The 15989-nt window shown below is 40.1% G+C and overlaps 1 protein-coding gene and 1 long non-coding RNA gene across 15 annotated transcripts in view; one reads left to right on the plus strand and one right to left on the minus strand.

Annotated features, from left to right (window-relative positions):
- TACR3 (tachykinin receptor 3) overlaps positions 1-13939 on the plus strand; it is a 50083-nt gene extending 36144 nt beyond the window's left edge. The window contains exon 5 of the mRNA XM_080590693.1: positions 527-13939. Within this exon, the coding sequence (XP_080446819.1) occupies positions 527-836 (310 nt within the window). The 3' untranslated portion in view covers positions 837-13939. The remainder of the gene's footprint in view (positions 1-526) is intronic.
- The window catches only part of LOC308194595, a 281017-nt gene that overhangs the window by 214181 nt on the left and 50847 nt on the right, over positions 1-15989 (minus strand). The gene's annotated exons all lie outside the window — the stretch shown is intronic.

Here is a 15989-nt window from a genome sequence, read left to right on the forward strand (position 1 = left end):
CCAAATATTTTGTTTGAATAACTATTAGGCATTACATTACTCCCATTCCAGTGTTTCTGACAGAGAGGGAAACAGCAGGGGTACTGGAATCTGGAAGCTGAGGTGCTATTTAAGAAAAAAAGGATGCTGCGAAGTTTCTGCTGAAAGAAGACTAAAACATAGATGCAGGTCTCATCACAAGTCAAATCACAGCAATTTCTGTGAAGACAGTGCTAGGAAAGCTGGCATTTATTTATTTGTTTATTTATTTTTAGACATGAGCAAGTGAAGGGAAAACGAGTATCAGGAAAATATCCACGTTACAAAGCAGGGAAAGTAAATAAAAAAAATCAGAACTAGAAACGAGCTGTTACCACTATCACTTTTCCCCTACTCATAAGACTTCAGCCAAGCAAACTCTGACTGCCTTCCCCACAAACAGGATCAGGGGCAAGGTAATTAGCTACGACCCTGTGTCAAGCCAGCGCTGTGTGTGTTTTCAGGGGAAGGTTTGTGGCTGGCTCTCACCAAATATCTTTCTCCCCAGGTTCCGAGCTGGCTTCAAACGAGCTTTCCGCTGGTGCCCCTTCATTGAGGTGTCCAGCCACGACGAGCTGGAGCTCAAGGCGGCCAGGTTTCACCCCACCCGGCAAAGCAGCCTCTATGCCGTGTCCCGAATGGAGTCCAGCATGACCGTAGTGCTCGATGACGGAGACAACTCCCACGCCAGCCGCAAGAAGAAAGCAGCTCTAAGGGACGCGAGTTTCAATGGCTGTTCGCGGAGGAACTCCAAGACCATCTCCGCGGCCTCGAGTTTCCTCAGCTCTCCGCACACATCAGCAGATGATTATTCCTAAGCATTCAGGGTGACACTTGCTGGAAGGGCAGCGCTAGATGGGCGAGAGGCAATGCTCTCCCACCTCGGAACTGGATAATTGTATCACCAGAAAACAGTCACAATTCAGCCGACGAAGCATAGCTATAAATATCATGAGACTTTTAGGCATCACTTTATGTTTGTGCTTTGGAGAGAAAGAAGAACTTGAAGACATACGTATCCATCAGTCCAAAAGCACAGTCACACCTTATACACAGCATTGTTTGCAATCTAAACGTTGTCTGAAACAAGCCAATAGCATAAAAAAACATTGTTTCAGCTGTGTCTGACCTGTGGCATTTCTGTTTCATTTACTGAAATATAACAGCCTCCTTCACTTATTGAATTGTATGAGGTTTTCTATTGAGTGCATTGATTTGACAATAACAAAGTTACGTAAGACCTGATTTAAACTTTTTTCTTTACAATGAAGATGTAATGAACCCCAAACCTATTCTATTGGTTTATAATTTCGCCTCACCCCCATGCAAATGGATAAGATGAAGTTCGTATGAATGAAGTTCAGCTCTGTCTAAAAAATGTTTTGCTTTGGTTTTCAAAGGAAGAAGAAAATCTCTAAGGCTATGTTAAATTCTACAAAAGCTCCTATCTTACTGAACGTTAGATTCTGATCAAACACATACTTCCAGGAGGACGTATTGCTTAGGTAAATGTCCCATAGCGTTGTGTTTTAGTGCCAAGGGTAAGATCTTCCTCCAGCGACCCTAACAGGAGCTTTGGGATTTACAAAGGTCAGAAAAGGTTGGAAAGGTGATAAATTCCCCCAAAAGACTTTAAACTGAATGTTCGGCTAACAGATAAAAAAATAAACTGTGCCCATGAACTGTCTTCTCTGCAGTAGACGTGGTGTTTCACTGACACACCTCCATCAGGAATTTAGGGGGTGACTGACCACGGCTGTTGCAAACAAAGCTGAACTTAACCCAAAGGAGACCAGAGAGAGGCCTCTGTTTTAGATCAATGGCTGCATCAGTTGGGTGGATCGACTGGCTTCATCACTTCACGGGTCAACTGTTCGTGCAAATGTTTGATTTCAGTCAATCAAAACTTAAGTGTGAATGAATGTCTTCCTGAGTCAGCCAGACCAGCAAGGTGGGAGTTGGTATGGGCCAAGCTGAGCTGGCTTCAACCCACATACGTATCCCTTCCCAGCAACTACGGCTGCCCAGCATCGTGGTGGTGAGCATATTATAGAGACCAGTCATTGGAGTCACGTTTGTACTGTGATTCACCTGTACAGTGCAATTCCTATATTCTGCTAAGTGTAACTTGTATTGTGATTTCAGTGCATTGCTGTATCACTAGGCTAAAACAAAATCCCATGTAACATCAAATATCCTCAGATAAGTACATTCGGTATTAAAACAGTAAACCCTCGCATCCAGAATAACTGAAAGAACCTGGTCACAGAGCAGTCTGCTCTGTTACATGAAGTGCAGCACAATTCCAGACTCTCACATTTCCTACCCAAGACCTGATCTAAAATCCACTGAAGCAAAAAATTCTGTTCATTAATGGCTCTCTTGACTGTTCATTAAAAAGAAAAAAAAAAAACACAACTCCATTATCAATTTCCCTCATGCCATAGTTGCACACCCACCTTATTTTCAAAAAAAAAAAAAAAAGCCAACAGTAAATATTATGCAGTACCTATGAAAGTCATTCTTATTTATTTTTTCCCTGAAATACTCTATTTTAAGGATATAAAATCTTCATAGGTGTTTACAATCTCAGCTGAGGAGGTTCAGGACCGCCACACACAAAAATGAACATAAGCATATTAACCTGGCGGTGATATATTACCTGCATATGTCATGAAGTCTTCTGGCTGCTTACACACAACTTTTAAGCAACATACGTACAGAAAATTTGTAATTGTTAAATAAACTGTCTTTTCTAAATGTGGTTATTATAAAATCAGTGTTGGTAAAATCTGTATATGAATGTAAGTTTGAACACTATGACTGTAGTGATCTGAATTTGTGTACAAAACATCATACTCGTTACTTTAATTATCCTTGATTGATATATATTGAGGCAGAAATGGCAGCTTCCTCACACCTTTTCTTTTTTTTTTGTTTTTTAAATGAGTGAAGCAGTCTCACCGTTACTAAGTGATTTAGGATATGACCTGTTGAACAAGTAATCTCTCGATAATCTCTCTATACATTGGTGGGGTGGGGATGTCCAAGCCCAGCCTCAGCATTCCTGTAGCTCTCCTCTGAAGTTACATGTTACTCCTGTACTCAACAAACGAAGGAATCTGTGCTCACCATCACAGCATTTTTCGTATCAAAACATTGCAATGACACGTGGTGCTAACCCAGATCTCAGCCCAGTCTCAAAAACCATAAAGGATTACACAGATAAACCTGTAGCACAGCAAAAGCTGTGACCTACAGCAGACTGCATTTTAATGACCGTTTCTGAACAAACATTTTCAGCAAGTGTCCTGCTCCCTATTAAATTCATTACAGGCCTCCTGACACCCCTCACTGGGGGTGGAAGAAATCAGGTCATCTTCAGTTTGTGTGAGTCAGACCGCTCAAAACAGTCACCTACACGCAGTGCACATGCCTCGCATGACCACTGGTACAGCCCTGTAGCAGTCTTGTACCTGTGCTGCAGGCTCCAATCCACGGTCCTCTTTCGTTGAGAGGTAAAATAAGGAAAGCAGATGCAGAGCTAGCTTCCTCCTGGGAAGGGCATAATAATACTCCAGAAGCAGCTAAAATTCAAGAGCATCAGGAACGTTCTTCTCATCTCAAAGATCTTCTAAGACATTAATCTTTCTCATGCAAAAAAGTTCTTACTGCTTCATCCCAGGCTCCTTCTGGAGTCTGCCTCTAAAATACTTGTCTGGTGAGAAAATTTCACTGGCGCCTGACCTGCCATTTGCAGGGAAGCTCAGGTTTCGCTTTTACATCTCCAGAAACGTTATCTTCAATATCACTTTTCTCTGTCATTCCTTTGACATTGACTATGCTTGTGATTAAAAGCTAAACATGACTAAATTTAAACACAAACCTTGAAACCTCGTTTCGTGAAAAGAAATTTATTGTGCCTTTGTCTCAAGTCTTGCATATAAAAGCATGATGTTGAGAGGAAAACTGAACTCAAAGTATGCTCTGGGTACTCATACAGGATGCATTCGGGAGATTGCTGCCAGTAACTGCTTGGCAGGAATCCCTTGACAGCTGCCCTCCCAGACCACTTAAGTTTTATTACCAATATTAGGATGCATTGGCAGAACTGGACACATGAGCTATTTGCAGCATATTTATATTTCATAGCTCTGTCTGTTGAGGAAGCTCATTGACCACTACTAATACGCGTTTTCCAAAATGATATACCAGGGGAACTAGCACAGAGAAAGGGACCAAAACTCAAGTTTCAAAAGCTGTCATTTTCAAGTCTAGGTGAAAACATTCATATCTGTTTAGAACATGGATATTTCTCCTTTACTACTGGTGATTTTCAGTGGCAGCAGTGAACAAGAACCTCTTATTTCACTGACATAAATGTCAAAACCTGACCAACTCATCTCTGCGTGAAGTATAGTGTGTAAGCATTTATTTCAATATTTTTGAAGTTGCAACAGCTCAGGTAAAAATTTAAATCTGCTGTTCTATTTCCTTCAGTTCAAGGTGAGATTTACATGTAGAGCCCCAATTACTACATGCTGTTTATTAATGAGTACCTCCACACATTGCTATGGAAGAGGCAGGAGATTGCCTAGGATACACCACTGTTTACAAACGTTGAGTGAGCTCCTGGTATTAATGAATGCCTTCAGTTCAATTGAAGTCTTTTCCTGTTCACGAGGATTTAAGTGATTCTATTTTCATTATTCAAAATGATTTGTTGAGTCCAGTCAAGGATAATTCTTTATCAGTCCATGAGCAGTTGCTGTGGGTATTTAAATTCAGATTGTTTCAGATGGGTTCATACATCACATGGAATACAGTTACTGCCAAAGTGGATTGCTCTTTATACAGTATGCCAGCCTCTCTCCTACCTATAACGCTGAAGCATACATATCAGATACAGCTGGAATCAGATTTCCCAAAGCAAATGGTTACATTTACAGATACCTAACCTGCCTGTTAGGAGTGCTCTGTAACATAGCCTCCAGAATCAGTATTTCTGAGAGTTTCCCAGCACTAAGTTTTTCACTACAGTACTGGTGATGCAAAATAACACGGACACCGACATCAGTCACCTGGACACACTGCATGCCTAGCAAGCTATGAAGAGTAGTTTTGGACTATGTGACAGTAGTCCAAAACTACTCTTCATAGCTTGCTAGGCATGCAATCCTCCTCATACTAGTAGGATGTAAAGACAGAGCTAGCAGCAGACATGCTTAGGTACAAGAGATAGTGCAGACATGCTAACATCAAGCTCTGTGAGGGCTAAAATTTACCTCAAAATTACCAAACTAACAAATTACTCTGGGTAAACTTGTCCATGCTGCCAAGGCCAGACCATTTCCAATATGCAGATCCACATACACACACACGGTTCATGTAGCTACCCCCACATTACAAAGCAGTTATTATCCCAGTGTATACTAAGGAAAAATCAGTGTAACCATCTGCCATGCTCTCAAAACACTTCCAGCATTTCTCCCTAGTACCATTTTAGCAAATGTCTCTCACACAACACCTACTCACAGACTTCTCCCTCAGTGAAATACTTCCTCTTTCACCGCCTCCAGGTCATCCTGAGCTCAGTAAGGTTCATATAAAGAGGATCACAGCAGCGTGGTCGCCAGGTGAATGTCACAAGCCAAAAATAACAAGTGAAACCTTCAAACTCTCCTTTTCAAACACAGCTGAATAGCTTCTTGGCTGAACAACTTGAATAACCAGGGAAAGCCTTGGGTATAGTTATATCCAATTATTGTGAACTTCTGTCACATAAAACAGATATTTCTCCTCATGGCAGGCTTTTATAACTCTCTCTTTTTCCACCAGATCTTTTGGTTCCTCAATAGTTTCCCCATATTAACCTAAGGTCTCTGTTCCTATTCCCTTTTTGTCTGCTCCTGAGGCGAAAACTGTGAGCAGTGAGGGGACTGCCTCTTCTTTGAGGTAACCTCCATTTCATACAAAACTTAACCCGGCTCGCTCTGTCCCTCACATAGTGTGGTCAGAGTGCTCTGCCTTCAGGCAACTTTGGGTGGTCTCAGGAGACTCCAGATGTTCCCCCACCACAAATGAGCTCAGCACTCAAAACAGTTTGTCTGGTGCCACTGATCAAACATACTCTTAGCGCTTCCTCACAAGCATCTGTCCTGGTTCCAGTTAGGACAGAGTTAATTTCCCTCCTAGTAGCTGGTAGGATGCTATGTTTTGGATTAGGATGAGAAGAGCGCTGATAACATGCTGATGTTTTAATTGTTGCAGAGCAGTGTTTACACCAGGCCAAGGACTTTTCGGCTTCTCGCTCTGTCCTGCCAGCGGGCAGGCTGGGGGTGCAGCAGGGGCTGGGAGGGGACAGACCCAGGGCAGCTGACCCAAACTGGCCAAAGGGGTATTCCATACCATCTGGCGTCATGCTAAACAATATATAGGGGTGGCTGGCCGGGGTGGGGGGCCGGCTGCTCGGGGATAGGCTGGGCATCGGTCAGCGGGTGGTGAGCAATTGCATTGTGCATCACTTGTTTTCTTACACATTATTAGTAGTAGTACTATTATCATCATTATTATTATTGTTATTATTAATTTCCTGTCTCAATAAACTGTCTTTATCTCAACTCACCGGCTTCACTTTCCCGTTTCTCTCCCCCATCCCAGCGAGGGAGGGGGGAGGGTGAGCGAACGGCTGTGTGGTGTTTAGCTGCCGGCCGGGTTAAACCACAACAGCATCACAGAAAGACAGCATAGCCTTATCCAAAGAAACTATAGAGGAGTCAGAGGATGTTGTGCACTTGACTTTTCAGTCATTGTCAGCACAACAAACCGCACCTAAAAACATGAAGCCTGTGGTATACTCATGATCATGTGGCTATAGGCCTCAGTGCCATCCGCAGGTGCTTAACGTTGTACGAGGAAGAGATACAGCTGCTTCACATCTCAAACAAGACAACAGTTCCCCATTGGGACTGTAAATGAAAGTTCAGAACTGTTAGTAAGGTAAATAGTTTTAAACAGACATCCCTTGTAAATTTAGCTTTAGAGCTTGGTGATCTATTCTGCAAAATCACGGACTAATTGCACTAGCACCTTCTATATCTTGTACAGAAATTCAGAAATACTGCCAAACAGATAAAGTATACGTATGTGAAGCTTGACTCTTTGGCCCTGAAAGGTTGAAAAACTAGTTGGGTAGAAATCATCCATAATGTATTTAGTCTTTGGAAAACAGTATCTATCACTCAAAAAGCCAAAGACAAGGTAAAATAATTCAAAATCAATAATTCTCTCTTCTGTTATAAAAGGTTGACAGTTGGTAACACTTGTTTAATAATGTTTAAGTAAACAGCATAGAAAATTATTCACTGAGTATCAACTGAAGAGACTATTTTGTTGAACTATATCTCACCCTTGTAAAAATCTGGAGAAAAAAAAAGCAACTGAATAGAAATTCATTTCCCTGACAAAATCTTATTTGAGTATGCCAGACATCTAACACAACTGTCCATATCCAGAGCCCAGATTTAGCAGTTATAAATAAATTATACTGATAAGCAGAATTTGTCAACTCAGAGTTCCACTAATATTTTTGCAAATATAGAAAAACAATTGCCCTAGCTCTTATGAGCTGTGTTATTTGAATGCTGAATTCACAAAGCACAGAATGTTCTGAATTTTGGCATACATCATAATAAGTCTGGAAGTTCATATCAGAAGCCTTTTTCCATGTCTATATTGTGCAATAAACCACCCATGATGAACATTAAAAAAAAAAAGAAAAAAAGAATAGTTCAAACAGCTTAGAAACAACAGCCTGCAAGTATCGTAGCATACAAGAAACATTTTCAAAATAAATGTGTTTTAAAAATAAAATAGCATGAACAATTGAAGAAACAAATATATATTACCAAACAAATCCAGGAGCCTATAAAAGGTTCTAATGCATTTCTGCTACGTATCATTTAAGGTAGATCAACTTTAAACAGCCTGAGCACCCACGGCCTCTATTCTCAAGTATAGGGTTAGCTGATTAGGAACTTAACTTTAATCAAGTGTCTGTAGCAAAGCTGTCTGTCCTGCTCAGCTAACATGATTATGTTGTGCCAGTTTCTGCAGAAAGCAGCATGCAAGGAAGAGATCTGGCTAACTTACACACCTGGCCAGCTCCCGCTCCCAGATGACATTATGTCACCCAGTACAGTGGTGGGATCAACTGGAAGTCTGCTCGTTACAGCTCTATGCAAGGTGTAACCAGCTCAGGAGGATTAAACTAATCGGCACCATAACCTAGCTATATGCACTCATTTATTGTTTTCCTTTCAGAAGCTTGCTGTAAGTACGTGCCAAAAGTGATGAGCTTTAGAGTAGAGATTACCCAGCTACTAGAGGATATACAAGAACTAGTGGAAACACCAAAATAAGTTATAATTTCTTCCCTTTCTGAGGATACGCCCATAAGCATGAATGGAAAGCCTGAGTGGTGAAGGGCTTAATACAATGAAAGCCAGCAAATGAAATGGCACTTATGGTCCAAATCAGAAGTTATAATTAAACTATTACATTTACATTTGAAATTTATACAATATCATTTATAATTTAAATTTAAATTTTATATTTATCTGAAATATATATGAACGTAGAAATTAAATAAATATATTTACTATATGTATTTATATAAATAAATATAAATTTATGTAATTTATATTTCTCCTATTCCAAAGGAGATGGCAAAACTCCACACTTACCCTACCCACCTCCCATCTTCCTGCCATAACAAAATCTTTGGGCACCCTACTCTTGTTTCTACACACAAAAGTCTGGCCCCAAGACCAGGAGGCAGCTGTGATGCAAACCATCCAGCTTCCCAGCACGGCTGAGCCTCTACAAGCTCTGACACAGGCAGCTCTCACCTCAGTGTGGACCTAGAGACCTGAACGAGGCAGGAGAAGAGGTCCTAACCGCTTTTCACCAAGCAACTCCATTTGCCTTAGCTGTCACAGTGATACACCAGGGTATGTGTTACACAGAAGCTGTTTGGAAGAGAATAGATAAGGCACATGCCAGGAAAGAAGGATCTTGAACAAAATCTATGAAATAGAAAATCTATTCATGGAAAAGGACTTGAAATCTCCCAATGCACCTTGGCCTCTGAATGGCAGCTCCAGGGCCCATTCACAGAGCTAAGATCCTTGCAAGAATTTTCAAGGTACAATAAACACCCAATGAGTTAAGGGAGTTAAGAAAGGAGATGCTGGACAACCAAATAGTTAAATGCTAATACTCTCTTCCCTCTCCCACTGGCAGATGACTGTTTCAATGGAAAACCATGGGGACGTGTCAGAGGTTGGTATGAATGAGGAAAGTGTACTAATCACTCCATTTTCATGTATGGCTTTGAAGGGATCTAGGTCACTATTTTCCTAATCAATGTAATATGATCTTCAGCCCAAAATGTATGTTCCTATTCTACTGGATAAATCTGGCTTGGGGATTAATTGCTACAGAAGAGCCTTAATTCTTTTGAGGCCTCTGAGGAAGAGATAAAGGAGCTTGCAGGTCATGCACCAGAGTACCCTGGAGCCCTTGGCTTTAGGGGTAATTGAGTAGAGAAATTGAATTAATTTCTTCTTACACAGGCTGCCATGTGTTTCTGGGTATATTAGGACAGGTCTTGAGGTTTTAATTGACAAAGCACTGTTAACATTATTTTTGTCTTTCCAATCACTGCCAGAGCCATTAGGAATTAAAGTCAAACACTAATTTAACTTGCTGAGGAGGCGCAGCACACGGCATAGCTGTTAACTCTGCAAGGCTGCTGCCTGAAGATGAGGGTAGAGCTAAAGGAAAGGGAACGGACTGGAATAAGGAGCTATTCTTTGCCTGCTGGCCATGGATTTGAAATTTTGTAAGGAGCTGCCTCTGGCAAACAATGGAGAGATGTGTACTGGGGTTGGGGAACACCAAAGGTAGTGATTCAAATGCTTCTCTTAGGTGAGAAGCCCGCACACTGCTGCGTGTGCATCACACACGTGCCTGATGCCCATTCATGAAGCCAAGCTCTGCCCCACAGCTGAACCTCAAACTTGGGTCTCCCTGGCAGACAGCAAGCAATCAAATTACTCTAGATGGTGCCCTCAGCTGTAGTACTGCTAACGATTCTCAAGATGTTCTCTTTTTTTTTTTTTTTTGATGCTGTATAGCATCCCTATAGATCCTTCCTGAATAGGAAGCTTCTCCCGCTCTCTCTTCTGGGTTTACTTTTAATCACACTGAAGAGAAATGCACAGAATTTTGCCATCGATGCTGGGATTAGCTTTTACAAACCAGCTAATCCCCAAACAAGTGGCATCGCTACCCTGAGAGCAGCTGACACTTGTAACAGCTGAGCATCAGCTGGGTGCTTTTAAAAACCCAGGACTATGCACGCAAATTAAATTATCATATGTAATGAGCTTGTTATCACAAGTAATTGATGCAGTGGGTCAGACTTTACCATGGTATTAACAATCGGGTGCATTTTGCTCTGTTCTTCCACAGCTTGGCTGAGTGCTTCATAAAAGCTGAAGTACTGTAGTGTAAGAAAGTGATGAAATTCAATCCCTTGCAAACATCTGAATTCTCCTGTTTTTCTCCAGTAGATCAAATTGTGTTAGAGCCATCAATTTTGTGTTTCTGTCCTTATAATGTAAATTCCACCTTCCCCACTTTTTTTCCTTTCTTGCTCTTCTCAATGGCTCTTAGATGAAGGCTGTATTTGTAAGGCAGCCTGAAAACGGCCCTACTGAATTAGTGACCTCCACAAGAAGAGTGTTTTACAGTTAGGCTGCTATAACTGAGAAATATTAGTCTCCAGCTCTTCCTCCACCTCTGTAAGAAACTGCAGATGGGCATGAGATAACTGAGCTTTGTTCATGATCTTAGAGATGAGATTTGCAGGAGACGCTTTGGTACTCAATCAAAAAAAAAAAAGTTATTCATTGCAAAGCAGCAAACAGCAGCTGGTGATTGCAGTTATGCATCTGTACAATGTTTCTCCCAAAAGTACACTGTACCCTTAAACAATTAATATAAATATCTTAAATGGGTCTTTTTGTTATTTCAAAGACTTTTAAGAAAAGGAAAAAAAGTGGGGAAAGGGGTAGAAAAAAAATAGAAAAAAGGGGTATTAATCTTGCTTATCCTGAGAGAAAGCGTTCACTCCCTAAGCTATAGAAATCGTTAAGTGTACATTTTTAAAGCTCAGCATTTTCCTCAATGAGCACACCATAAAAGCTTTTACTGGAAATAGGCAGAAAAAAAAAATGGCCTTTTAACTTGTCTTCCTACAAATTCCAATAAAGCTTCCCCCTCCCACCCCCCTCAGTCATTTGCAGCCTAATACTATCAAAGTACAAACCTATCTGCATCCTTCTAATATGGAAAACCAATAGGAACCCCCAAAATGCTTAACAGAGATACTTCTTTTTACATATCAAACTGTGTGCCTGCAAAAGGCACTGGGAAAACAAAACACTGAAAACTGTATTAGGGAATTGACGTTTCACCTCAGAGATAGCAGTATGAGAAAATAAATATTATTTTATAATCATAATATATAAACATTGTACTTATTTCTCTTACACTAGCAGCGTAAGTTCTTGCCATGGAGCAAGACTGCTTCACATGCAGCAGATGCTTCACATGCAGCAGAAGAAAGTGTACAATACAAGAAATGACAGTCAGAAAATAGGTTAGCTAATAAAATTAGTCAACTTGATTGGACAAGGCTTTCAAAATGCCTCCTGGTTCTCTCAGGGGGAAAAGGCACAATTCCTCTTCTCCTCTTGCAAGGTTAACACTGAACTCACAAGATGATCTGCAAGAGGGGACCAAATACTGTATTCCTTTCAATTGCATGCAAGAAAGTTGATTAAATTATTCAGGGTTCACTCTTACATAACTGAGCACATCTGCTCCTCAACAGAAATTATACGGATATTTTCATTACAGAATTTCATTTGTATTCATTCAGGTACAAACAAGAGAGCATAAAGCATTATTTTTCTTAGCTTTGCTCCTAAGGCACTCATTTACACAGAAACTGAATATTTGTTAAAAATATATAGCTATAGGTGACAGAAGATTTTCTGAAAGAGAACAAAAAAAAAAGATTAAACATGAAAGCCTTGCTAGCTTCCAATTGTTAATGAGAGTTTAGGTATTTCCTCTAAACTATTTAAATAATTCAATCTGCTGAATGCAAGAGGAAAGGCTTTTCTGATTTGCAACAGTTGCTGTTTGCAGAGAAATCTTAGAATTATCAGAAATGTAACAGAGTCTGTTCTCTAAACCTTGTGACATTTTAGAAATACAATGTGCGTTACAGATGGAATTGAATACTCACCTCTGGACACTTCTTGTTGAAGGCTGCTGAAAACTTTTTCAAGTTACAGGTTTATGGAAGTATTTCTAAACTATTTAATAGTCAGTACCATATAAATAAATTTGATACATTTGCCTTGCAGCTTTATGGCTTTCAGGCATTCCCATACCATTCAGAATTTACAGCTATGGATTTGAATACCTTACTAACTTCACACATATGTACTAAAAAAAAAGGCATCCAAGATGCTGTAAATACAAAAAGTTACCAAACAAAATGGCGTAGTAAAAAATGGACATGTAACGATATTCTGACGTCTGTTAAAATAGGTTCCGTATCTTTCTATGAATAATTTTTGACAAAGAACACGCCTGATGAACTTGGCTTTATTTTCCATCTGCTATTTTGAGTGAGCAATGCGGTAAAAGAGACATAAGTCTTAGCTTATTCAGACACTATACTCAGCAAGTTATGCCCCTTTTACCATCTTTTGTTCTAAATCTTCCCGTTAGGCTTTAAAATTTCAGGATAAAAACAAGTTTCTTCTAAGCGTGACTAAAACCAGCTTAAAAGATTGGAAGGTATTTTTCTCAGGTTTAGTACAAAGGGAATCCAATCTCTGCTGGGCCTGCAGGATTCATTTTAACACAAATAAGACTAAAATGCAGTAAACATGACCTCAGATTTGTCCATTAACCATGATTCTTTAACAAACAACTTTTATTGACAACTCTTATTATTTTATTATTTCATTCGCCTCTGTGACCAAAGACTCCTGAAGTCCTCATCAAACTGAAGTGGAAAACCCCATTCATTTCCTTTGCCTTTGCAATAGCTCTTGCCTGAGCAATTCCATACCAGCTTTCACTATCTGAAATTCCACCTGATTTGCCTGAATGAGCAGGTCATATAGTATGTATTAGATCCAAGATAGATGCGTGGTAGGAAATAAAAGCTTCAGTCCAGAACCATACAATTCGTTCTGCGCCAACAGCCCCAGAGTAACTTGCATGGCAGCAACACACACACCCGGCTGTAGGACCCCGGGTGGCGTCACTGCGTTGCAGTGGCTCCATGCCATTTGAAAGGCAGCATTAAATGTCATTTTTTCTTTATCTTTTTCAATCTGTAAATGATTTATTTTAGTTATTTATACTTACTTCCATCTAAGCCCTTCATCCAGTCTGGCCTTTGATGGTTTATGCTCGATGATCTCTGTTGATGCAGTATTTAAACTGCAAGAACAATTTTGTCTTTGTTTCATCCTGCCTAAGTCCCTTAGAACTACTAGCTTTTAATGCATTTGTTTATCTTCTTAACAGAGATCTTTCTCAAGTGATTTTTATTCTACAGCTAACTGATGTTTATACTTCAGCGCATACTAATGCTAGCATCATGCACAGGAATCCTGACTGTGAGGTAATACAGCCACAATCCTTATGTTGCAAAAATACAATTTCTGCTTCCTAGGCGCATAAAAGCAAGAACATGTAATAGGCAGAATCGCTAAGACAAAATCATCCAAAAAGCTGAATGTACCAACACCCAAGAGATCTGCTTTTCTACTTACCCTAAAAGATATTCACTAGCAGTGTTCTGTAACTGATCTACAGTTTTCAGTCCAGGATGTCACTTGACACTATCAAAAAGATACAGAGCTTCTCAAAATACCCCTGATATCACAGCTGACAAACGAGGACAGTTTAATGGGTTGAATGATGTGGACCTACTACAGCTGAACTTACACAGAAATCCTCTCCATTACAGTTGGCACTCATTAGCACCTCCTCAGCTGAGAAACCAAGGGCTGAAACAACAGGTCTAAAACAAAACGTCATCTTCCCTTCTGTATTTGAGTCACTCAGTTCACACCAAGGAAGGTCTTCTCACACTACAGAAGAGCTTCATTCTTTGAAGTGTTGAGAAGCTCTGATTCCTGTCAAAGTCAAGGGAGATACTTGTAAAGTAGTTGAGCATCTTGCCAAGGCATTCAACACTACCCACCCTAGATCTTAAAGGCGTATAAGCTGTGACATTACAGAAAAAAAAAAAGAGATGAAAAGGAAAACACGTCAGATCAGTCTATTTTTTGCCCATGGAGATATTTTCCAAATGCTCCAGAAGGAAGCTATTACTTCAATGACTTGGATATAGACTGGAGGAGAGTCATAAGATACTTGCTTTAACCTCTGTGAAACAGGCCTCAGATGCATGTGTCAGAAAACGGATTCAAGGAACCTTTACTTATTTTTATCCACACAATTGCTCCTCTGCGAAAGTCTCTAAATGGAAAGCCTAAAATACAGCTTGCCTGAATGACCATCGTTTAACTGGAACATTCAGTTTTAGAGGAGGGAAAGAAAGCGACTACACTTGATAAAGCAGCACCAAGAAAGAGAAACAACCTATCCAACGTGCCAGACTGGAAAAGGACTCCTGTCTGAAAGAAGGGAGTCTTTTCCACTTGCCTCATCAGACAGCCATGAAAGCCTCACGAAAATAAAGTACATCATTCTAGAGACAGCAAGAGAAATTGATTTAACTTAATTAAATATTCACTGAAAGCCAGTGCTCAGATTGCTCATAAAGATGAATGCTGTTACCTTTTCTGGGACAGAAAGGATGAGCTTCTGAAACACTGGATTATTATTTTTGAAGCAACACTTCACGGCCATTAAGAAAATCAGTAATTTCAAGTTAATTAGGAGAGTGAGAATTAGACCAACTTCGAAGGGAATACTGTGTGCAGGGAAGCCTGCACTAGGAGGAACAGGAAGGGGATTGACTAAGCTGGAAAAAAATCACATTGATTTTTGCATAACCAGGTACTAAATAATAACATCTGAGATACGCTTAGTGTATTTTTTTTATAATTAATGGAAAAATTCAGGAAGATTTTGTACAGTTCTACTCCTTAGTCCAGCCAGTACTTATGAGTAACTTAACAGGTACGTATTTCCATCAATCCTGCACAATGCAGTGTAAGAACAGACTGCAAATCTGCATGTTAGTTTTATTTCAATCAAGAATTCATCCCACCTTTCTCTCACAAGACCACTGATAGAAAAGAAACAAAAAAACACGATGTCCCATACCTGTGTCTGTACCTAAAGGCATTTGAGCAGCTCACCAAACAATGCCACCTTTAAAAATCAGAAACTTTTAAGTACATGTAATTGAAACCATTATATTGCAGAAGACGAGGCAGAAAGCTATCTTAATCTAAACCTGAAACGCAGAGAAGCCGAACAACGTAATGCACATTCTCAGAGCAACTCAGGTACTGAAAGGGATGAATCACAGGCACAAAAGAGAAAGGCTCTCTAACAAAAGTATCACTGAAAATTACTCTGGGGCAGGTTTCTTGCAAAATGCGCACACACTGTCACTACAAGAACAAGTAGTACAGCAGCCACTTCCCTTATGAACCAAGAGGTATTAGTTAACATCCCTGTATCTGGGACATACTTCTCAGTCTAATGAGCATCAGAGAAAGCTACTTGTTCAGCCTCACCTATTCTCTTGTGATTGCTAGTGTTCACGATCCAAGCCAGGGCATCATTTCACAACTAAACAAAGGCCAAATAATTTCTCTTCACAGAATATTATG

Source organism: Anser brachyrhynchus (assembly GCF_964034855.1).
Source record: "Anser brachyrhynchus genome assembly, chromosome: 4".
NCBI lineage: Eukaryota > Metazoa > Chordata > Aves > Anseriformes > Anatidae > Anser > Anser brachyrhynchus.